Consider the following 25,093-nt stretch of genomic DNA (forward strand, 5'->3'; position numbering starts at 1 on the left):
TTGACTAAGAGCTTGCAAACATTCTTAATATGAGCCATGTTTGTTGAATAATAAAATTGGACCCGTGTCCATTATCCCTCAGTCAATGGAAGAGCTCAAGCTGGCTTGAGCCAGAGCATTCAGGGAAAGCAACGCACAAGTCCCTATTTCATGTTCTATATTTAATCAGCTCAATTGATGTCTTAAGTGTGGAGTAGGGTTGGGGTTTACAAAATATTTATAAGTATATTCCCTATATTCAAAGAGAGTGTGACAGTACTTTAAAACAGTACCACCCTGAGCAGTTCTACATGGAGACCCCCACTTTCATGGACGCCTCTTTGAGTGAACAGAAATCTCTTGATCTCCTCTACATGACAAGTGCGCTGTTTACATTTGTACACAGTAATGTGAGGGCCTTCCCTACCTGTTTAGAGAAAACCCCCACACTGCTTGGATCTGGTATGCCCTGTGCTGAGTGTCACCTGGTCACTTCTCACAGATTCCCCTGGCCCCGGCTCATCCCCTTCCTCTTGGACTTTTTCAGTCATAGTGTAGCCTAGAATTTGTCCTCACCACTGTGGTACCCTTTGTTCTAGAACTCCTGCAAGCTACCCTCGAGCTCCTGTGTAAGAACCATGTTCGGTCTGCTGCCGGGGAGCCCTCTACCACATCTCCATTACTTAGCATTCTTTAGCTTTACCCACAAGGATCTTGGGATATTGTCTTTTTCTCAGAGACTAAGAAAATCTCAGCAGCTTTCATTCTCTTCTCAGAGATACCTGTTCTCATTGCTGAAAATTCTTACTGCTGTTCATACAGATCTGTGTAAGGGATCTCTTTATACAAATATATTCTTACACAAATCCATCTGGGTATCCATATTGATCTCAGGATAATTTGTGATAGACTCTCATGCCTTTGAGTCTCTCTCTCTCTCTCTCTGGCTTCTATTATAGCTGTCTGTTACACTCTTGTGTAGCCTAGCAATGACAGTCCTGCCTTCAATGAGCCCTAGGCAAAATTAGTGGTTGATATCAAGTCTCCAGGCATTGAGGATGTCTGTGGTATTCACGGCAATATCCATTGCATGCTATCCCCCACCCTTCTTCATCTGCTTCCTTCCTGACATTTAGCTTTCCCTCCTTATGCAAGCAACCTGCTATGGCAGAACTTCCGTTCCTGCTTCCAGAAACCCAGAGGTCACAGCCGATGCTTCCCTGCTGTCCTGCTCCTCTGCAGAAAGTGCCCACACAGACTTCAGTGACACATGCCATAGACCACCCAGAGACTCACAAGGGTACTCACCATTCTTTTTGATGCAAAAGAGCAAGGGTCACTACTGGAAGGTGCTCGGGTGCTACATGTGCACATGGGCCCTTGGGAAAGCCAGAGGAAATTTTCTGTAACTAGTTGTCTCTAAGATTAATGAAATAGAGCCAAGTGGGGAACGTCTTAAGTGGATCATCCCACCACCATGTTCTTCTGTAGGGGATGAGAAAACCCCCACACTTCTTTTCCATCCACGGGAGCTTCTATCTCACATGCTTTGCTACAGCCCTGTGTCTTAGTTCTCAAGGTGGAAGAACTTGTCACACTAACTGTCATTTGGTCCACTGGGCTCCAGAGTGCTCCAGTTTCACTTTTAAAAGCCCACAAGGTAGATAATTAAAAATAATCCTAGATTTAAGGATCACATAGATCTTTACAGCTTTATCATCTTTCTTGTGCACATTTGACTCAGTCCATTATCTGTTGCTATAACAGATTTATATTTTTACATTTATAAAAAAATAAAGGTTTGTGTGGCCCATAATTCTGAAGCCTGGGGAGTTAAAGAGCATGCCTCCAGTATTTGCTTGGCATCTGGTGAGGGAATTATGGTTGCATTGCAGCATGGGAAGACAGAGCAGGTGTGCTAGCTCAGGTCTTTCTTCCTCTTGAAGTCACTGCATTAGTCAGCTTTGCATTACTAAAATGAAATGCCGGAGACAATTAACTTCTGAAGACAAAAGGTTTATTTAGCTCATGGTTCTGGAGATTCTAGTCCATGAACACTGTCTGGTGAGGGTGCCAGATGGCAATAGAAGGGAGTAGACATTGGAGCAGACCTTCACATCATGAGCCAGGATGTGGTGAGTGACGGGAGCCTCACAGTCCCTTATGGCCTGCCTCCATTACCTAGGGGTGGTGCTTGCCACCACCTTTTGCAGGGTCCATCTCCCAACACCATCACCCTGGGAACCAAGCCTTTTTAGCTATGAGACTCTAGGGGACACTTTAACCATGGCAAGACTAATGCTGACAGTGTTGAATGATAAGAGTCTTCTAGTGAATTAGCTTCTGCCCCCAAAGATACCAGCACCTACTGGAGAATACTGATTCTGGACAACTCAGCAGTCAGGAAACATCTTTGCCTGGATGGCAGATGGGCCGCACTTGCCTGCTTCATCTCTCTTTGTGACCACATTAGTAGGATTTGGTCTTTTGTCTTTGGCACAAGGGTAAGTAAGAGGCTGCTGAGATGCAAGGTGCTCTAAGTCTCTGATCTCTAGACCTCTGTAAGAAACAGCATTTGAAGAAGCCCATCTCAGGATGGTCTTACACAATGCCAGGTTTGATAGTAAGGGGCAGGAGAACATCATCACTTCTGGGGCTTCCAAATCTGCTGCTAGGGTCCCTGTTCTAGTTCATTCCTTTCACTCCCTAACTTGTCTGTAGGTCTTTTCTCCAAAGAGCTCATAAGGAAACCTTGGCAGTAGAGTGGTTAGAAAGGTAGGCACCAGAGCCAGGTACCCTTGCAGTCAGTTCCAAGCTCTGCCACTTACTAGCTGTGTGACCTTAACAAATTCAACCTTTCTGTGCCTTAGCTTCTTCAACTTTAAAATAGGATAATGACAGTAGCTCCCTTGTGCAGTTCTTCTCAGGGTTAAATAGTCAAGTGCACCTAAAAATACTGTGGGCCTAGTGCCAGGTAAGTTCTGTAAACTTTATTGGGGTTAGGTGGACCTTGCTCTCTGAGGGGAGCATGCATCTACTTTCCATATTCCAGTCCACATCCTGAGCTACCTCTCAGCAGTTAGCCCAATTAATCCTTCCAGCTACGCTTCAGTGCTGTGATAGTTCCCATTTTCAATGGGTGAAGAAATCAAGGCATGGAGAAATTACATGACTTGCCTAAGATCTCTGAGCTTTTAACAGAGGAGCTTCGATCCCAGACCAGGGCTTTGGCTTTCAGTGTCCAGACTATTAAGTCTCTAAATCAAAAAGGAATTTGGTGAACAAAGATGGAGGGGTATGAACTAGGTTGATTATTGAAAGCAGTTGTTTTCAGTCTTGAGTGTACCTTAGAGTCCCCTGGAAGGTTCATCAAAACACAGATTTCAGAGCCCACACAAGTCTCTGAATTAGCAGGTCTGGGGGGACCCAGGCATCTGCCCTTGTAGCATTTGATGCTGAGGCTACGTCTCCAAAGACCCAACTCTAACAACTGTTGATGGGAAACCTCAGTCCAAAATTACGTAGTCATAATTGTCATCTGCTTCATTGATGGTTTTACTTAGCAAAATGTACCTACCCACTCTGAGGAGTCTGTGCAAATTGTGAGAAACATGGTGGCTTTCAGGATAACTGCAGTTTCTCTTCATTACAGTGCTGGACCCATCAGTGTGCTATCGGTGTCTCAGAAGAATGCTAACAGTGTCTCATATTTTCTTTTGGAAGAAAAATATGCAAATGATAGAATTACCCCCTGTGTGACCGAAATAGTCATGCAGAGTTAGCGGTAGCTGTGGTATTCATTCACCCCAGCAGTTCATTGCCCCACAAAAAAATATTTGCCTTTGGAAAACTCTTCCTGATCTCTTACATGCAGAAATGTAAGAGACCACCTCTACTTTAAGACTCCAGATGGATTTACATCACTGTAAGATGAAAAGGGAGTTGAATGCTCATGAACCAGAGAAACAAAATGATCTTTCAGAAACTTGAAAGGATCTGGGGTCATAACTCCAAGCATGAGTTTTCCCCCCAAATTATGAATATTTACATGAAACAAGGAAAGGTAGCATTATGTGTAAGAAAAGTTCTTCAGGCTTGATAATCACCTCTTAGGGACTTTCCCAGCAAGTTCACTTATTCTACGGAGTTGGATCATGTGACTGCATATTCACCTTCTAGATGCTAAATGCTTGTCTGCCAAAGCGTCCATAGAATTCAGCCCCAGATTCCTCCTGAGAGTCCACAAGATTGTGGATCCGATGATCTTAACCTGCTTAAAGTAAGGGCTGAATCCTAAAGTGTAAATTTTATAAGTAGTTTTTCATGCATTTTTAGATGCTCTCTATTTAGATCTCTGAAGGAAGGCTGCAGGTCCTTCCCATATCCCTCTGCCCTGGGTGCATCCTAGGGGCTGCCATCCAAGCCCTCTGTGGATTGAGCATAAGGAAAGTTGCGACTTGGTACATGCTAAGAACTCTGTCCAGTTGTTCTCTGCGTCCGTTTGATTGTCTTTTTGCTGTTGTGTTGTTTTGTTTTGTTTTGTTTTTTTCAGTGACACTGAGTGGCTTCCTGTATTGTTTCTTTCAGCCAGTAATGTTAAAGTAGAGACTCAGAGTGATGAAGAGAATGGGCGTGCCTGTGAAATGAATGGGGAAGAATGTGCGGAGGATTTACGAATGCTTGATGCCTCGGGAGAGAAAATGAATGGCTCTCACAGGGACCAAGGCAGCTCGGCTTTGTCGGGAGTTGGAGGCATTCGTCTTCCTAACGGAAAACTAAAGTGTGATATCTGTGGGATCATTTGCATCGGGCCCAATGTGCTCATGGTTCACAAAAGAAGCCACACTGGTAAGGCCTGGCATAGTTTTTCCTTTAGTGGCCTGAGAAGGTCCCATGGGGTGGTGAAGAGCAAAATATCCTATGTGGAGTGTTTTGAGCGTATTGCAAATTGAATGGCGGCACAGCAGTTGCAAGTAATTGGCTCCAACTTGTATTGATGCCATAGCATCATCATGGAACAATATTTAAAATGATTTCTCAACATATGCCACTGACCCTCTAAATAAGAAGGGAAAAGTCAACAGCATATACATTGAAGTCTGTCAAGGGCCTCGTATTATACATGCTAGTCTCAGCTACACTGTTAGGTTACCATGTTAAGTGATCCATGCTTAAGAGCAAGTCAGAAAGATCTGAATGCACCAAAACAGAGTCTTCAGTTTTTCCACTTAGAAACCATGTGTTTTCGTTACACTCTAAGTAATAGAACTTGTTCAGAAAAATCAGTTAATGATGGACTAGTGCCAAAATGTAGTTTATCAGAAAGAGTTTGAATCAGTTTTCATATGGGTCACCCTGTAACGGCTGAGACATTGAATAGGACTGTGATATCGCCACTTGCTTTCATTTCCAACTGGTAAAGAATTTCATGCCAAACCCGTGATACTGAAAGTTTTCCTGGAGACTTTGGAAGTAGAAAATAATGTAATATTCTGTGTTCAAAAATGAAAAAACATAGGGAATCCAGCATCTGAGAGCTGTACTCAGGCTCACAAGATGTCCTGTCATGGGGGTATGGGCCTCAGTTGGCCATGATGGCCCTGTCCACTCATGTCTTAGTGATTCCTGTCTATTGAGCAGCCACATATTAGGAACAGAACTGTCACACCACCACCACTGACAGTAATGGACTCTTAGAAGTAAAATGTTAATGGTACTCATCTTGCATGAGGTTTCTTTGGAATTGAACAGAAATTCTTCTTTCCTTAGGAAGCTTCCTTAAAGGTGGGTAAAGCACATTACATTCACCAGCTGTAGTAGTCTCAGAAAGTTTAGTCATAAAATGTAGACACCTGAGCTCTTGCTGCCTGTGAACTGTCATCCTTAGGTCATCAGAAAATAGCATCTACCACTGTAGTCCAGGAGGAGAAAAGCTGCTATGGAAACAGCAGATTGTATATCTCAAGAAAGTGAGCAAGATAACTTGAAAATTATAGCCTGGTGTGCTCGTTACATGGAACCAAATAAAAATCAAAAAAGTAAGCAGGAATTCAGAAAATGCACTGAGAAAAACAAGTCAGGAACTGCAGATATTTGTGGGATTGTAATTTTTATATGTGAATCAAGGTGGTCTCCAAAATGATGTATTCCATTTGTAACACATATGAAAAATCACAGATAAGTTGATTTTTAATAGTCATCCATATTTAATAAAAATTTAGTTTTTAAAATTAAGCAAAATTTGCTTTTCTGAGTGGTCCCCTTGATCTTCAAATAACCCAGCGAAATAGACCCATCACATCCAACCCTATGAAAAGCTTGCATGAGAGGAATCCTGCCATCCCCATTTTATAATGAGGTGGAAATTAACATGAAGGAGGCTACCCTGTGACAGACACTTAACAGTGCACTCTAAGACCTGTGGTGATACATTCCTGATGAGGAATCAGTCTCACAAATGAATTACTTTTCTGCTAATTCATGTAAAGCCCAATCGAATAGTGAAAAATTCTCTTAAATAAATATTTGATAAGTGAATCAACTTCGGGCATACTAAATTGCCAAACTATAATGGCTGCAGCCTTTGATAAAAAGAATAATTACATTTAATGAATAAACCTGCCAAGAACTGATATGCAGAGTGGCACTTGCTCTTTGCTGCTGACTTCTCCCCACAAATAGTAACTAAATGTCACATACACCCCAATTTGTGCTGAGCCCTTCACTTACAGAGAGAGGGACATACCATAAACTTTACAGTTCCTGCCTGACACTTTAATAAAAAAAAAACAATAAGAAGAAAACCCTGAAACAGTGAGATTTTCTTCACAGTACATTTCCACTTGTATAAATACAGATGGTCACAGGTAGCTATCGGTGTTTACCCAGTCTGGCTAAACTAGGTTTGAACAACTACACATGCTACAAAGGTTTTCATTTTCCTGGGATCTGAGTGGAATTCATCTGAAAAGCCATGCTGTCTGCCTTCCCTATATTCAGGGGAGTTATAGAGCAGCAGACTTGAAAGGGCCAATGAATTACTCTGATCTTGTGAAAATGCAGACTCTGATTCAATTCCAGGGAGAAGCCAACAGTGGGCATTTCTAACAAACCCCCTAGGAGACACGGGGCAGGGACGTGCCATTGAGGAGCAGTCAGTAAGCAAGGCCATTTGGACAGCTGTTCCCTTGAGAGCTTAGTTAAGATTCATGACCCATATGGAAAGCTAGGACTTGCATCCTGACCCCTCTCCCTGACCCAGTCAGTGGGGTTCCTGGGTTTCCCAGTCTCTCCCCTAATAAGCAGGGGATTTTAGAGCAATCTCCAGGACAGGGCCTTTGCCTCTGCCTGTGTCACCCTTTTGGTGCAGTCGCACTGGTGCCATTGTCATTGGTGCTGGGCGTCAGTTCCTCTATTTGCTGCTCCATTTTACATCTGTGATTCAGGAGTAACAGCAATGCCTTCTCCGCCCACAACTCAGAGTGTAAGAATCAGATGGACAATGGTAGGAAAGAAGCAGGAAATGCAGAGGGGAGACCCCTCCACACACATGTGTAGCTTTATTATTATAAATGATAAAGAGCAAACAGATTTAAAAAAAAAAAAGGAAATTGCCATGCCCAGACTCTGTCCCAATCTGTCACGTCAAAAAGCACATGCACTGTGCTCCCTGACCACAATACTGCTCCTTAGTGCAGGGGCAACAGGAACAGGCCCAGGTCCCTTCTTGGGATACAAACATTTTTCAATCCATCTTCTTTGGATAGGCCCTCAGAAATCTCTTGAGGTACATATCCATAAAGACTTGCTCTTTTACCCAATTAAATTATTAAGAGGGTCTCCAAAATTCTTACAGAGAGCCCCTACAATGGAAAATGTGTAGAAGTCTCTGGGATAAAAAACTAAACTTGGAATTTGCAATCATCAAAGTCCTCATCCAAGTTAAATAAATATAAATGCAAGTTTGGAGAAACTTAATTTTACTTAGATGCAGGAACAAGCTGCTGACGTGCCAAGGGCAGGCAGCTGCCACTGGCAAGGGAAGGAGAATACAGAACCAGGGCCCTGTTATGCAGCCCCGCTTCACGGATGTGCCCCCTTAGGTTTAAACCTCCAAGAGCAAGATCCCTTGAGTGGAACACTGTGTTCACTTTGAGGAATGCTATCTTCAAGACCCCTTGCCCTGGCCCTGGGCTACATATGCACCCACACAAGCAGTCAGAAGCAAATAGATTTCCAGTGGAGCTGGCCACAGCAGGATCCACGAAGGCTGTGGACTCAAATCAGAAGACAAGTCTGACTCTGCAAGAAACACTGACTTGCTTCCCTGCAGGAGGGAGATGTGCCTGTAATCATCTGAGCAGTGGCTCTACCTGTGTAGTGCAGCTCTTCCCTGTAGCAGCTCAGACCTTGGGGAGACCTGACTCTTCCCCTCTTCCCCAGCACAGCAAGGGTCCTTCCTGTGTTAGGCCCTTCGGGTCATATCACAAACATACTTATGTCACCAGGAGGATCCCCACATCCTCACTATGAACATTTTTGTGACATGGACTTTCCCCACTGTCTTTCCCATCCCGCCTGAGGGTGCCCCCTTCCAAATAAGAATACCCTATGGTTGGAGGCACATTCTGATTCACCGGGTCTGGGTCTCTCTGCACACAGTAGTCAGTCTTCTTTCTCCTTTTTATCCACTTGGAGTTAAACATACATATTCATGAACAGGTATAATGAAGGCCTAGAAGTATATCTAATCAATAATTAACTGACCTCTTCATGGGAGGCTCTGCAGGGCTACCTGGCTCCCGGCTATTTCAACCTCCCCTTCCAATATCAGCTACATAGGTGGGCTTGGAACTCAGGGAAGAAGGTAGTTAGTGAGTTCATTTTATTATTACTTTCCAACCTGCTTGACTTGAAACTCTTTCTCTCTGCTCCGCCAAGTCCAAATGGGACAGGAATTTGGGAGAAATATTGAATGTATTCTAGTGAGAGCCATGTCCCTCCAACTGACCTATAATTGAATAGCACTGCAAATTAGTTTCAACTTTTTATAGTAGCACATCTTTCCTGCACAATGAAAAAGAGCGATGATCATCAGGAAATTCAAGTGCCAATATAGACTTTAAAATTTAATCTGGTGTGGATTTTAATAGTACCAGATATGCTTTACTTAATTGTTTTTGATAAGTGCTGTCTCCTTCATCACAGTCAGATCAATCATTTGGGAACACCATTGAAAAGACATTTTAACACATTCTTTATTCCTATGAAAAACTTTTTACCTGGGACATACATTTTTGTGGTTATCTCAGTACCAGGAATTGTGGTCACATAGTTCCCTTCTTATAAATGAAGCATTTTTTTTTCAATTATTTTTTAAAAGAACGTTAATATTTTCTTACTTAAACAAGACAAATGTATCACTCCTTTCAGTGGGAATCAAATGCAATGTTCATCAAGTTAGATTCCAAGATCTGTGACTCCCCAGTAAGACAACAGCCTGTTTCATTCTTGCAAAGACCTGTTCATCCCCTTCATCAGATCCTGAGTCTAAGCAGAAGTTTCAGGTGCTTAGTCACAAATGCAGCGGTACCACCCTGGAAGAATCCCTCAGTGATAACGACATGGCATCTCTCAGATTGTCTGTAGTTGAAATATGATTTGTCATCTATGGATGTAGACAAATAAGTGCTTAAAAGGCTTAAGAAGTTGTAAAGAAAGAAAAATACAAGGAATCTCAACGAACTCTGACCTTCATGCCCTGCCGTAGGGAGATCTGGGACTTTTCTTTGAAAAATGGGTCCTTGCTTCACTGTTTCTTAACTTCTCATTTTATTCAATCTTTCTCTCTTTTTTTTCTCTCTCTCTTCCTCTCTCACCCTCACTTTCTCTGTCTCTCTCCTGATTTGCCTGCTTAGGGACAGACAGGTAATGGAGAAGAAATTGAAAGGGAAAATACAGGGAAAATGTAAATGAAAAGAAGTTATTATAACTGTTATAATGAAGTGCCTTTCATTTAAATATAAGAATGTAACGCTGAAATGAACTTGTGATCCTGAAATGCATTTTTAATGAGTTTCCTTTTTATTTTGCTGCTTCAGTGGCATATTTTAAAGACCCTTTGAAAAAAGCCACATTAAAAACCCCACCAAATGCCACAACACGCAAAATTGGATATTGGTTTATTCCAAAACTGCTGATCAGGAAGAGTGGCTCTTCATCACAAAATGTTGCAGTCACTTTATTTAAATGAGTTTGAATTTGCATTGTGATGTGCCATTCTGATTTAGGGAAAAAAAATTAGATTTTCAGATCAAATTGACCCAGCCAGTGAAGCGTTAAGGAGCTGGCAGGTTTAGTCTGAAAGCCTCATGTTCTATCAAACCTGCAGCCGGTGGAAGTCACCGAGCCCCCGTGGGAAACAACTTTCTCGCTGCTGTCGTCGTCCTCTTGTCCCCACACTGAGTTTTGTAATCACCGGCTCTCCTCTCCTCATCCCAGGGGAACGGCCTTTCCAGTGCAACCAGTGTGGGGCCTCCTTCACCCAGAAAGGCAACCTGCTGCGGCACATCAAGCTGCACTCCGGGGAGAAGCCCTTCAAGTGCCACCTCTGTAACTACGCCTGCCGCCGGAGGGATGCCCTCACCGGTCACCTGAGGACGCATTCCGGTAGGTCCCCTGGGCGTAGGCCAGGAATGTCTGGTACCCCAGGCAAGGGGAGCCTCCACTGCAGTGGTGTGGGGCTCTAGGTCATGCATCGTGTACTTGGGAATTGTCCTTGCTGGCTGCCTTCCCGCCTGGCCCTGTACACAGTCCTCCATGGCTACTGGCTGCCATGATTTCAGCATGGGCCTCAGTACCTCAGTTTCCACTGAAACAGAGGAAATGGGCAGGGAAAATCATAAACGCATGCACACACCACACACACACACACACACACATGCTAGGAAATGTCACCTCAGGGAGCATGTTTCAGAAGAGGCCTCCTTATTCCATTTTTTCAGGTAAGTGAGATTTTTACAAAGAATTTTTCCAGCTGTATCTTCACCAGGTGCACTGCTCATGCCCTAGATGTTTCCAAATACACTTTTTTTCTGTCTTACATCGAGTATTTTTAATAGCAGTAGGGACAGTTTTCTTTGCAGAGGTGACACATCAAAGTGGCTTAGGACATAACCCCACCAACCAAGGACATGCCCACCCAAGTCCAAGAGTGATTCTTCATGTCAGTGACCAGTCAGGGCCTCAGCAGGAGAGGGCAGTTTGGGACTTTCACCAGATTTTAGATAGCAGTATTTGTCTTTAAGTATATCCCAAATTATTGGGAGTCTCAGGTCAATCATGATTAGCAGTTGTCCAAATACTCCTAACCTATATCACACAGGAAGTCTTTAGTTAGGTTAGATCTGCCTCCTGAGAAATCTTCCTATGTGTTTCGTTATCCAGTAGCTCTATCCTCTTAAAGATCAGAGAAATAAAGGTTGTATGTTGCTTGCCTACAGTGTGTCTCCACATGACATGCATGGGTTTCTTCCACACTGTCCAGTAGGGATATGTGAGATCGACTTTGTGAACTGGAGGTTGATAGTCCCTCCCTTTGGGAGTGTCTGGCCCCAACCAACCACTTCTTAGGCCGTTTACAGCAGCACTCTGGGCAGGTACTATGGGGGAATGCCTTAGAACAGCTTTTCCCTGCTGTCCCAAGTAGCAGGATAAGGAGGATCCTCCCTCAAAGAAGGTGGGGACATGTGTTCTTTGCAAAAGACTTACAGGGTTAAGGCCACCTCTTCCCAAATGTGACAAGTGTATTTCCTGGTGCAGGTTTTAGATACCTCCCCTCTGTCCATCTCTTTGTCTCACATTTACTGAGCCCCTCAGGGTGCTCAGTCTCCAAGAGGTTGCAGGTACACACAAGTAAAACACCAGTGTCTCACAGGGGACATGGCAGAGCATACGAGGGCCCAGTGGAACAGAAAGCAGATGGTGGACAGTAGGTTTGGGTAGGAGGGAGAGAATTCCAATAGGGGGAGGGCTTGAATACCTGCCCAAGGCCCATTTCTGAGTTTCTTTAGGGGAGTTCTAAATGAGTGTGATTCTGCAGTGATCCTAGAATAAAGTGTTTACACATTTTAGCAAGTATTGGCAAGAGCTTGGTCCTTCTGGTGAGTAGTCCCTGTGGGAAGGGCATTCACTGAGTCACCTGGAGAAAAGGGTGAGGAGTCCCAGGTTGTGAGCCCTCTCTGTTCCCATCTCCTTCCTGGTAATGAGCATGCTGGAGGTTCCCAAAAGGCTTATAATCAGAAAATTGTGATGATTTGGGTAAGCTTCTTGAAACCTGCCAAGAAAGGAGCAGTTTCCAGCAGAGGAGTTGTTCTCCTTAACAAAATGGGCTGGTCAGGAGGGGGTGCCAATAGGATTGTGACCTCCTCACCTGGAAGAGAACATGCTCAGTCTGGGGAGTAGTTTGTTGCAGGGGAATAGGGAGAATAGAAGGCTCTCCTGAGACAGGGACCTGACTCCATGGCAGTGAGCACTTACAAGTGTTTACATGTGATGATCATGTGTGGACCCTCCTGCAGGTGAGGTGGTGCCAAGGACAAACTGACAAATAAGGCCCCTGTAGGGTTCATCTGCGCATCCCACAGTACTGCATGCTGTGACCTAGCAGAAAGCAACTTCACGTCTATCATTTGCAAGGGGTCATACAGGCACAGACACAGTTGACAGCAATAGTGCCCTCAGGTTTATAGGAGGCACACCTTCCCAAGTTGGTGGAAACCACAGACTCATTCTGAGGCTGATACCAACCATATCCTCAGCATCTTGGGATCACTCTCATTTGCAATACAAATATCTCCTGCATATATCAGTCCTTAGAACTTCAGATGATGACTCTCTCTTTTCTCTCCTGTGAAATGAGGAAAATCTAGTACAGTATTGTATGTTATTCTGGCTCCATGCCTGCTTATTTCATTCAGTAAGTCTCTGAGTAATTACGTATAACAGGTGGCAGACTTTCGATCGTTTAATTATGTTATGATTCCATCAAAGAGTAAATGGAGAAAGCTGTCCTAGATTCAGTGACACTGGTGATTCTACTGTCTGAAAGTGACTTTGGCACAGAGTTCTTGAAAGAAAAAAAAAGCAGTAATTTTGGACTCTTCAAAAAGATTTCACAGAACAAAATTTATCTGGCAAACTCAAAAGTAGCCACATTATATTCTCTTATAGAATGTCTATGCCCCTCATTCTATTAAAAGCCAGAGTCATCCACACAGTTATCCCTAGCAACCAGTGGTAACCAGAAGTTCCAGATGCCAACATGTTAGTTATAGAATTTTTAGAGCTGTAGAATTCATCCCATGCTCATATCAAGAAAAGTTTGAGGGATCAGGAGGGATAGGGGTGCAGTCTCCTTCTTCATTCCTTCTTTGAAAGTTGCAACCTTTATTAGAAGACTTTCTTTTTTCCTGGAGATATATTTCAGTTGCTTACAGTGATGATTTTTTATATTCCAGAGTTAAAATCACTCATATACTCAGAAAAATGGATACCTAGACACCATGCCATTTATACAAGAGGAAATTTTGATAATGTAATTCACCAATGGTATAGATTTTCCAGGAAAGAACATGGGTTTATTATCTGTATCCTATTAATTTCTAAGATAGTACTCAATAAAATTGCCTTTTAGGCAACATTCCATATTTCATCATTATTTCCTAATGTTGGGGGACACATCACTTTCTATAGATAAAGAAAGATCCCTGTTATCTCTACTGAATGTTCCCCAAGTCAAATTTTGGTTTTCATATTTCTCTTCTTTAATCATGGCATCATTTTACCCAGGAAAAAAGATTGAATTAACATATACATTGGTTAAACCAGTTATCAAACAAATATTCCTGAATACTTTGAAATATGTTAAATCAAACAGCACAAGCAGGAAGATCCTATCCTGGTGTTAGGGTAGAAATTTATATTCCTTAAGGATTAAATAAATATTTGCTATTTTATCTTTAAAAATGGTTTATATCAAAGTCTTTAAATAGGCATGATATGGTTTCCTTGCTAGTCTTCTTTTCCCAAAATGCCACTCACTAAAATCCAAGAAGGGCTAAACTCATTTCATAACATCACTGCCCAACACATTAGCTATTAACCATAAGTAGTCTTCTAATTTTAGCAATATAAAATTAAACAAAATTAAAACTTCTATCATCTGTGTCACAAGCCAGAATTCAGACCTTCAGTAGACACATGGGCTATGGCTACCATGTTTTGACAGCCATGTAGAAAACATTTCCATAATCCTGAATATATCAAACAGGGCTGGTCTCAAACCTACATTATCCTAATGCTCTATGGTGAGAAAACAGTAAACTCAGTTCATGGAAAATATAGTAGGTGTTGTGTGTATCCTTATATAAAATATTTTGTATAGATAATGCAAGTTAAAATATATTTGCATTATGTAATAAAATGCAATCTAGAAATATAATGATCATTTCATTGAAGCATAAATTTATCCAGTTTAGCCTCCTGAATTAAATTCACCCTAGTCACACTAGATATAGCCCCTATGTTGCACCAGACCTGGCCTACATCATAAAATTGGACAAGAAGCCTTTGACTGGGGGTGAATCATAGATTACCCAGCTTTCCTCATTTATTTTTTGTCCAGTTATTTGGCATCCACATTATAACATTCCAGTGGTTTGATTTTTTCCCAGTTAAAAGACAGGTGTCAGCGATTCGTGGAGGAGAGAATTTGATAGTCAATACAATAGACAAATTAAGAAGAAACATGAGTCACATGAGTTCTTGGTACAGTCAAGTACTTCCCTGCACATTAACATTTTTAAGTTCAGTAATTTTTGACTGAGTCCATAATGCTTTTAGCTCTCAAGAGTAGAATATTTTTTTTTTTTACTTTTTTTTTTGGTAAGAATTGTATTGCATGCATTGCCAAGACACAGAAGGCCAGCATTTAATTGGGGTCTTGAACTCAATTGTGTTTTCTGCAGTTGGTAAGCCTCACAAATGTGGATATTGTGGCCGAAGCTATAAACAGCGAAGCTCTTTAGAGGAACATAAAGAGCGATGCCACAACTACTTGGAAAGCATGGGCCTTCCAGGCACGCTGTACCCAGGTAAGCACTGAAGCTCTGAGGCTGGACGTGATTTCTACCCCTCCCAGCACTGTGCATGAACAGCCCTAGGAGCAGAGCTGTGGGCCTGCTACCCACCATGGCTGAGAGGGAACTTTTTGACCAATAACATTGCAATTTCACTAGGAGCATGTTCTTCTTCTCCACTTCTCAGGTCTGACCAGATAGAGCTTGTCTTAAAACACCCTCCCTGTTCAAATCTGTAGAAACACCTAAAACAGTAGTGGCTCATGAAAATTTTTGGTTTTTTAGGTGTTGATTTGTGCTATGGTTTTTTTTTTTTTTTTTTTGTGGTTTTGACTTCTTTTTTCAAATCTGGAGTCGTGGGCAGGGGCTGTAGATCTGTGATAAAGTGCTTGCCTAGCATGCGTGAGGTCCTAGGGTTGATCCTCAGCACAGCACAAAAACGAAAGCACAGAAAAGTCTAGAGTAATAATTGTTTCTTTGTACTTAATAATTGGAACAAGATATGAAATCTGGTTTAAAATCTATTTTTATTAAGTTGATCAGATATGGACTTCCAGACTGTGATTTCCATCATATCACTTCCAACCTATGATTTCCATCATAGGTTCGGATCAAGGGCAGAGTATCCACACCTGCCAGGAATGTGAGGGCAAAGCTTATTGGTAGACCCTGACAGTCAGTAGTATTGAGGCTGTCAAGGAAGTAGAGGAAGTTGAATTTGTCTCCTGAACTGTGTTATGTATTTTGCATAACGACATAGCACTTGATTCAAGTCTTTAGATAATGCAAAGTGAAAGATGTAAGGAAAGTACTGAAGAAGGCTGATTTACTCAGAGGAGTGGCAGTGTTATATAAGGTTCTCTTCTGACTTCATAAGAGATTAGAGATTTATAAATAGATCAAATGAAGTTAAGCTCTTTCAAAACACTATTCATTTAGTAACCATTAGATTATAGGGTAGAAATCAAATTAATGGTTACAAATTTTCTAAGCCTCACTCAATGTTGTGACAATTAGTTTATAAAAGAAAATTCATCAGAGTACACTCAGATTATTAATGGCAGATGAGCGCAGGAGAAAAGAATGGTCAGAAGTCCTAATTCGGATTAGTCTTGGCATCAACTTATCACATGGCAAGAGATGGTGTGGTCTAGTGTGGTCCCTCTTATTGATCTGCTGTGGACCTGAGGCCCATGATTTCTCTGGGCCTCAGTCTTTTCACCTGTGAAATGGAAAAATTCAATGACATTATCATTTACCTTTCTTCAAAATCTAAGGTCTAGGTTGGAGAGGCATTGAGAGTGAGTGGAAAATGAGACACTGAATGGAAAAATAATAATAATTTAATGGTAATTTAACAATTATCAATTTTTGGCCAGCCCTAAGATAGAAGAATGGGGGAAGAGAATATATTTTTTTTAAATAAAATGTGAATACTCAGATACTTTATTTTTCTGTAAAAAAATATTAATTAATGGGTTCTGGAAACAAGTGGTCCTAATGATGTAATTTATACACTAATTTTTAGTAAGCCATTTTATACACTCAACAAATATTTACTGAGGATTTATTAACTGCAATACCAAGCTCTGTTGAATAAAATAATCTGATGTAGACATAGATCTAAGACAAAACCAGTGGAATAAACAGACCTAGTGCATAGTGTTGTCTCTTTCTTCCACCCTTTTCATTGCTAAAGAAACAAGCTGTCACCTACAGCAGCCTGTGAGCTGTTTTTCAGGAGAGAAACAACAGTCATTTCACGAGACCCAGGATTGAGTTTCATTGCTGAATCTGTTTCTTAACGCAATCCGGATATGTTAGTCAACTTTCCGTTGCTGTGACAAAACACTTAAGAAAATCAGCTGAAAGGAGGAAAGATTTATTTTGGCTTGCTGTTTCATAGGTTTCAGTCCATGGTCATTTTGCCCCTATTGCTTTGGGCCCATGATAGGACAGAACATCATGACAGAGAGCTCATGGTAGAGCAGAGCTGCCCACCTCACAGCAACCAGGGAACTAGAAGATAGAGGAAGAGGTTAGGGACAAGATACAGGCTTCAAGGGCATACCCCACCATCCCCAGTGACCTGCTATCTCCAACTAGGCCCTAACTTTTAAAGTTTCCACCATCTCCCAATAGCTTCACCAGCTGGGGACCAAGCTTTCCACACATGTGCCTTTGGGAAACATTCCAAACCACATCACCAGGCCTCATCTTTTAAATGTGAGTGATAGTGCCTGTCTGGTCATCCTCAAAGCAGTCCCAAGAAAAGCACAAGAGAACATGTAGACATGAGAACAAGCAGCCTAGATGTCCATACCAGACTTATCTCAACAGAGAAGTTGAAGTCTCTGATGGATGGACAACTCCAACTTGATTCTCCATTGATGTCTTTGTCAGTAAGCTGGTGTGCCAGTGAGAGTTATTTCATGTTTCCATGTGGTGAGAATCAGTTTTAGCCTAAAATGTTAATCTGTTCCCATTGATGGTCAGGTAATGGGGAACAATACAGTAATGGCCTCATGTCCCTATTCTCAATAGGTGTGAAGGCTCCTCTAGAAAGATGCAGTCATCTGATCTCAATGTGGCCACAGACAGAGCCAGCTGTGCTAGCATTTAATGACATTGAGATTTTCCTGCCTTTTGTTAAAGATGTGCAGCAAAATTTAAATATCTTTAGCCAGTATGTGTGTATATGAGCTTTCTGACACCTGTTGCAAATTCCTAATATCTTGATATATCAAATAAAGTGTCAGAAGTAATCAATGTACAAAGACAAAAGTTCGGGTCTTGCATTTTTGTATCTTCCAGTCAGTCATTGGTTGGCCTCATGCTTTGGACCTATGGCAAAGTAGCAAATCATGACATCACCATGAGCCAGGGGAGCAGGGAAGTAAGGGTCTGGAGCCCCACAGTGCCCTTTGAGGGCATGTCCCCAGTGACCTAAGGCTCACTTAATACCCTACCTCTCAAAAGTTCTACTACCTCCCACCAGTGTCACCCTGGGGACTAAGCCTTTAACAGTGTGCCTTCGGGCAGCCAAAGATAGCTTTATTTTACCATTGTTGACACCTATCCCTTGCAGGCATACAGTAAGTGCTAGTTTAAGGAATTTGCAGCATTGAGAGGATACATCAAAAGAACTTTCATGAAAGTTAAATGCTAGACTACGTGCAGGACTGGGAGGGAAGGGGAGTTCCCTGCAGAGGTCTTGGTCATGTCAGCTGTGCTGTGCCAGGGCCAGTTGAACCTGCACCTTCTTTGGCTTCCGCCCTCTCTTGTCCCCCACCCCACATCCCTCAGAGATCAGCCCTCATCAGTGCTCAGGGGGACTGTTGAGTAATCTCTTGGCTCCCCAGCCCCTGTTCAGTTGGGTCCATTAAGTAAATACAATGGCTAGTTTAAAGAATGTAAAGTAAGATTTATTTTTCTGACTATAATTTTCCTTAGTAAAAGGCTTTTGGTCACCTGTTGCAATTTCCTAATATCTTTATGGAAAAAATAAGTGTTTCTTGAACCTCAAGAACACAAATTGAGGAGTAAGTAAGGATGATGTAGCTAGAGATTCTAGAGCTTTAGGTTCACGTTTCCCTTACTGCGGTCAGCTCTGGGGGTCAAAGCCTGTGGTATGGTCAGGAGAAATCCCATATGAGACGTGAGGGCATTGCAGACAGGTCACTGGGCCTGTTTTACAGAGGAGGATCATTTAAATGAGCATGTTAATTAGATAGGTGAAGTATAAAATCGGTAGCATTGGGTTTTATGGATTTATATATATCCTTTCCTATAAATTGGGGTGTGGGCTATACACCTTGACTTATTTGATTCACAGATTTCCACTATTAGAAAATGAAATAAATACATCAGCAATATCATCCAAAACATGGGTTTTTGAAGTAGTGTTCATAATACCAATAAAGACATAAAATACTTGGGAATCCTTATATTAAAGAAAGTGACCAAACCACAACAAGGCAAGAAAGAGTGTGGAAGATTGCAGAGGGACAGCAGTGTGGACACTATCCATGGACATCCTCCCAAATAAAGGCATGGTTTTAATATAAAATTGCTTTGTAAATCTTGTTGGAGTTAGGTAACCACATATGAATCTGGAAAAAAATTGGCAAGTCTAACATTATATGAAAATGTGGCTATAATGTGTAGAACTCTTTGAAGAATATACAGGTAAATCAATATTAGAAATGAATACACCTAAAGACCTTGTGATAATCAACACAAAGTACCTGAGAAGGAGCATAAAGCAGAATGGGTGTTGGGGGAATTGATTCGATATGTGGAAGGTGGGCAGCTTATATTTTCCTTAAACATTGGGTTAAATTTCAGGGACATGAAAGAGTTGTATTTCAAAAATCCCAGCCATAAAAACCAGAAGTCAATAGATGCTATTATGCAGGATGCAAAGCTGTATCTTCAATTATGAAAAGAGGTAATATAGAAAAAGAGAGATGGACTAGAAAAAGCCTTCATAAGCATTTGCCTTCAGGATCTCTGTCTTCAAAGTGTGCAGATGGTATTTGACTACAAAGAGTCTGCTCTGTGTTCAGGGATAAGGAGGTCTGGGTTCTGCCCCCACTTTGCCAAGATGTGCCAAAGGATCCCAAATGGCCATGTTCCTGCATCTTAGTTCTCTGTGCCAGTCAGTGGAGTCAGAGTCCTAAGTCTTTTCTAGATCTGAAAGTTCTTTGATTCTCAGAGGGCTATTGTTAGGATGGATTGAGGTTGTGGATTTGTATTTTGAAAGGTTAGAAGGACTCTTCAGAGGAACACAGTTACCTAATCTAGGCCCAGCCCTGGGTGATGGTGGTGGTAATTATTCTTTTGGTCTTGGGGATGAAGTGTGGTTATAGGAAGGAGCATGAGCAGGTGGCTGGTCTTTGACATTGTTATAGCCAAGTCTCTGTCTGTCTGGCAGGGTTGCTGGGAAGATTAGTCATAATCATAATTAGGAATGTCCTGGCTCTCTTAGGCACTTAACAAATGTCAGATGTAACACTGGACATGACAGACTCCTTTAAATCTAAGCCTTTCTAAACTGGCCTCTCTAACTGTCTTTGACTTTAGTCATTAAAGAAGAAACTAATCACAGTGAGATGGCAGAAGACCTGTGCAAGATAGGATCAGAGAGATCCCTCGTGCTGGACAGACTAGCAAGTAACGTCGCCAGACGTAAGAGCTCTATGCCTCAAAAATTCCTTGGTAAGAGTTAAAATGTTTGCTCTCTCTTAAAAAAAATAACTATGTGGGTATTGTAGACTCAAGAGAAAAGTAGTTGAGGGTAGAAGAAAGGGAAAAAAAATCTTAGTTTTTGAAAAGCAAAAAGTGGTAAGCTTAATATGTCTTAGAAATTTTTTCCAATAAGTTTCTTTATATTGACCTCCCTCTCCCACCAGTTTTTCTTAGATGTGATTTTGCAAGCATCTGGGGCCCTTGGTGTGATCTGCCTGGGGTCACTGTCTCTCTTGAGGGTGGCCAGGTTAGTATGCCTAGGATCAAGAGCCTGGAGGCCCATCACACAGTGAGACCCCCCTCATGCCTGAATACCCTCTTTGAGCTTCAGATTCCCACTTTTCACAAGAAGCCCATAGCGCTCCCCTTGTCGGGGGGACCATGAGAGTTAATAAGAGGAATCGCACAGCAACTGGCCCCTGAGAGGTGCCTAGTGAAAGGGAGATACAGCTAGGACTATTATTTTGAGCATTCATTCCTTAAGAGGAAGAAATATGCAGAGTGAGGCTCCTCTTCCTTGAGAAGCTGTTGCCTAGTGTAGATGATAGAAAGATACATCCATACCTGTCATCCAGGCTGGATGCTGGAAGGGCAAGGAGGACATTGAGACAGGTGCCCCAGTGGCATTCATTAGGATCAGAGACCAGCCTAAGGTCAGTACAGGGCCACTCATTAACCCTGTGGCCTCAGAAAATGACTCAGCCTCCCCAAGCCTTGGTTCTTTTTTTTAATATTTTTTTAGATGTTGATGAACGTTTATTTAATTCATTTGTTTATGTGCAGTGCTAAGAATCAAACCCAGTGCCTCACACATGCTAGGCAAGTGCTCTACCACTGAGCCACAACCCCAGCCCCTTGTTTCTATTTTTATGTGACTCACAGAGTTATTGTGCACATAGCATGACCCCAAGGATGTGAGAAGGTTTAGAAATCCTCTCAACTATTATCCTGGAAAGAGTCATGTCCAGGAAAGATGATCAGTAGAAGATTCATGAAGATGAGAGGGATGTGAGAGAGAGGAGTAGGATTTCAGCACATTATAGAATTTGGAAGAGTAGGGCAGGGTTCTAGACAGACAGATAAAGATAACGAAATGGCAGTGGTGGAGGGGGAGGGAGTGGGGTTCCTGGGTCATGATGGAGGAGCAGGCGTGTTTCTGCCTTAGTTCATGTATCCAGGAAGCAATGAAAGTGAAGTTGTCCCAGAAGGCTCTGGCCACGTGGTGAATGGCCTTTGCATGCCAATGTGAGAGATGTGCCCTCTTTCAGAAGGCAGGAAAAGCACGGGCGTGTTTTTAATAGGAGCTTGAGAAAGACAGCAAGGACCAGAAATGGATTGGAAAAGGGAAAGTGAGGGAGTGATGGCATCAACAGAGACAGGAGGGAGGTTTGGTGAAAGAGAAATGGAGGGTGAGGGCAGGGATTTGGTGAAGGAAACAGTGGGTTTCACTGTCTAGAGTAGAGTAGTATACCATTTGCAGAAAAGATAAATCCAGGTGCTAGAATGAGAGGGAATTCTAGTTTTATGTGCTAATTTTCAAGGACCATGTTCAGTGAGTGGCCCACGAGAGATTGTTGCTGGGAGAGGGGATGGAGCTAGAAGAGTAGTTAATGAAGCCTGGGGCCCCAGAGGGCACTGCAGGAAGAAGAAAAGGATAGAGGGGAGGTAAAATTCTTGGGCAACAGCCTCCTTCTTGCAGCTTTAAATAGGGTTCCATTTTATTTGGGAGGAGTATTGGGGATTGAACTCGACCCTGAGCAACATCCCCTATTTTGTATTTTTATTTAAGATAGGGTCTCAGCAAGTTGCTTAGTGCCTCGCTGTTGCTGAGGCTGGCTTTGAATTCAAGATCCTCCTGCCTCAGCCTACCAAGCTGCTGGGATTACAGGCGTCACCACACCCAGTAGGATTTCATTTTGATCTATTGATTAAATAGAGGTTTGTCATAAATTGGTGGTTGGGAGAACAGGGCAGGAAAATATTCAGTTTAAAAATAAGTAAATGAGTAAAAATTCTACCTGGAGACACCTTATGGGATGATGTAATTGTGAGCTGTATGACTGTGAGAGCAAGGGAGACTCTTCATTTCTTGAGCAGAGTAGGAGCAAAGTGCTGGGCTGAATGAGGTAAGCTGTTAGAGTGAATGAGACTTCTGTAGCACCAAGTGCAGGGTCCCCAGCTCCTTCCCTGGGCAGGAAGCACCACTGGGAGGCTCCTGACATAGGCAGTGAGCAAGGGTTTGATGGAGCAACCCGGAAGATGGGCAGAGAGGAAGCAGCAAGTGTGTCCAAGGGTTGTGAAGAGTTACTGACCCTGGGAAGTAGGATATGACTTCCTCTTTCAATTTAGGGACCTGGAGAATGCCATATGATCTAATAAGTGCACAACTGCTTTAGATTTTGGAGACATCAAATCAATTGGAACATCTGTGAAATTCTACCATAGCCACCCCAGTGAGACCAGTGTGGATGTTGTCCTGATTCACATGCCTCTCTATTCAAAGGATAAAACAAAAATGAGACCAAAAAGAAGAAGGGGGAAAAAAGTACTCTAAGGGAGTAAAGCTCAGATGAGAGTGAAGGCTTCAGGGGAAAGGTTAACACAGGAGGAAGAAGCATCATAGGAACAGCTGGACCAGGGTAGCAGAAGCAGAGTCTGGAAGGAAGGCCTCACAGCTTCTCTGGCTTCTCTTGTTTCCCTGGGACTTGGTGATTGGCAGTTCAAGTCTGAAACTGTGCTTCTCGCACATTGCCATCAACTATTCCTAACTTGTCACAGATTCTCCAAGGGAGATGGATCTCAAAGATCCCTTCTTTACCTCCAGACTGCTGTTTATCCTTCAGGTAAACTGAGAAGGAGGGTACGAATCCAGCTATTTATTACCTGCTGGTCCAGCAATGGTGCAGTTGCAAGAGCTCTGGTCCAGTTGCTCCAGGGTGCAGGTCCAGCTGTGCCTGTCAGGTGACCGGAAGCTGGTCTTGAGCAGTCTTAAATTTGGTGTCACCATCTCTGAAATGGGGTGGGTCTGCATCCCTTCCCCCTCCCCAGAGCAGTTTTGAGGATCATCAGGGATACTACATGTGGCAGTGCTTTCAACACTAGAAAGCACATTGAAAAGGTTAAGATGGTGTTATTTTCATGTTGCATATTGCTCAGAATGGTAAAGTTGAAATTATTGATACAGGAGCTGTGACTAAAAATTTTAAATCAAATCTTGGCAGAGTATGAAGAAGTATTTGTTTTGCTAGCAACATTCCTCACTATTATAGCCACCAAAGAGCCCGCCCTGTAAGATCATCTGAAATGGTCAATAGGATCAATGAATCCAGTGAGGAAAAGGAGTTTATGTTAAATAGTGGTGCTCATTCTTTTTCTTTTTTTTTCTTAAGTCGGTATGGTGATTGGGATGGGAACATTTTTAAAATGCAAAAATCACAAAGAGGAAAATAATGATGATCAATATTCCTGCTAATCTTCATAAACTATCTTGGCATATTTTCTTTTTTACAAGAAGAAGACACCCTGTTGTATTGTTAAAATGATACATGGTTATAGTAAAAAAATGATGCAAAGATTAATGTGTTTAAATCACCACAAAACCCAACATCCATAAATTACCAATATTAAATATTTTTCTCTCTCCTATATATGAGTCAATAAGGTGATGAATAGGTGGATCAAGATAGATGTGAAATAAATACCTTCATAAAGACTCTATCATGTTAAACACATTTTAAATTTAAGAGATGATAAAGAACCCAGATAAAACTGGAGGACTGGCTGATCTCCAATTAAATATTCAGATGGGAATATCATTTTTTAAAGGATTACTCTAAGATTAAATATTTATTATGGCTGGGCATAGGGGTGTACACCTCTAATTCCAGCAACTTGGGAGGCTGAGGCAGGAGGATCAGAAGTTTGAGACCAGCCTGGGCAACTTAGCAAGATCCCATCTCAAAATAAAAAAATAGAAAAGCTCAGTCCCCAGTTCTGTGTGTGTGTGTGTGTGTGTGTGTGTGTCCTGCACTTGGGCTCTCTCTGTCTGAGAAATAAGGATATTATTCCACTTTCCAATGTTCACAGTTATATTATTGTTTTTACATTGTCCAACCTCAAAATATTTACATCTGCTCTTATAATCATTACTGACACAATAGTTTAGCTATTTATTACCATCTGTATATTTAAACAGATTCAAGAATCAGGCCCAGTCCTTTTGCCACTATTTCTCTTTATTTCAGTTAATCTCTTCATGGAGTAGACTTGACATTCAACCAACCTTTTGGGAAAGGTTCCACAGCTAATCCATTCCCTCCATCACTGTGTATGAGAATGTCCGCCTGTCACCCCTGTACCAAGAGAGCATCCTGACGGACCTTGGTGGCTCTTCCTTTTTTTTCTTGGGCAACTCTTCCTCTTTTCTCTGAGAATTCTAGATCATGCCATGTTGAAATTACTTATTGAATATTGCTATGGAGATATCTAAGTCTGGTGTCCTTTTTTTTCTTTATAGCAATTTTCATTTTTCCCTAAATGTCTTGAGAGCTCTTTCTTTACTAAAGTCACATGCCATAACTGGGATGCATTCTGGTGTTTTGCATCCAAGTAAAAATTTTCTACCATTTTAATTTGAAGTTTCCCTCTTTCTCTCTTTATTTCTTAGCAATACACTTTTATGTATCTTTTATACTTATTTGTTATGATCTCTAGTTAGGGATCCAGTT

The 25,093-nt window shown here is 42.0% G+C and overlaps 1 protein-coding gene across 22 annotated transcripts in view; it reads left to right on the forward strand.

Annotated features, from left to right (window-relative positions):
* Ikzf1 (IKAROS family zinc finger 1) overlaps window positions 1-25,093 on the forward strand; it is a 96,762-nt gene that overhangs the window by 64,033 nt on the left and 7,636 nt on the right. For 12 of the 22 annotated variants that reach the window (XM_046463892.2, XM_046463893.2, XM_046463901.2 and 9 more), the window contains 4 exons: window positions 4,567-4,827; window positions 10,480-10,647; window positions 15,006-15,131; window positions 20,202-20,336. In XM_046463892.2, the coding sequence (XP_046319848.2) occupies window positions 4,567-4,827; window positions 10,480-10,647; window positions 15,006-15,131; window positions 20,202-20,336 (690 nt within the window). The remainder of the gene's footprint in view (window positions 1-4,566; window positions 4,828-10,479; window positions 10,648-15,005; window positions 15,132-20,201; window positions 20,337-25,093) is intronic. The other 10 variants (XM_046463905.2, XM_058585447.1, XM_046463904.2 and 7 more) reach the window with 7 other exon arrangements.

Source organism: Marmota monax, unplaced genomic scaffold, assembly GCF_021218885.2.
Source record: "Marmota monax isolate L192 unplaced genomic scaffold, Marmota_monax_Labrador192_F-V1.1 WCK01_AAM20220418_F8-fsc00432, whole genome shotgun sequence".
Classification (NCBI taxonomy): Eukaryota; Metazoa; Chordata; class Mammalia; order Rodentia; family Sciuridae; genus Marmota; species Marmota monax.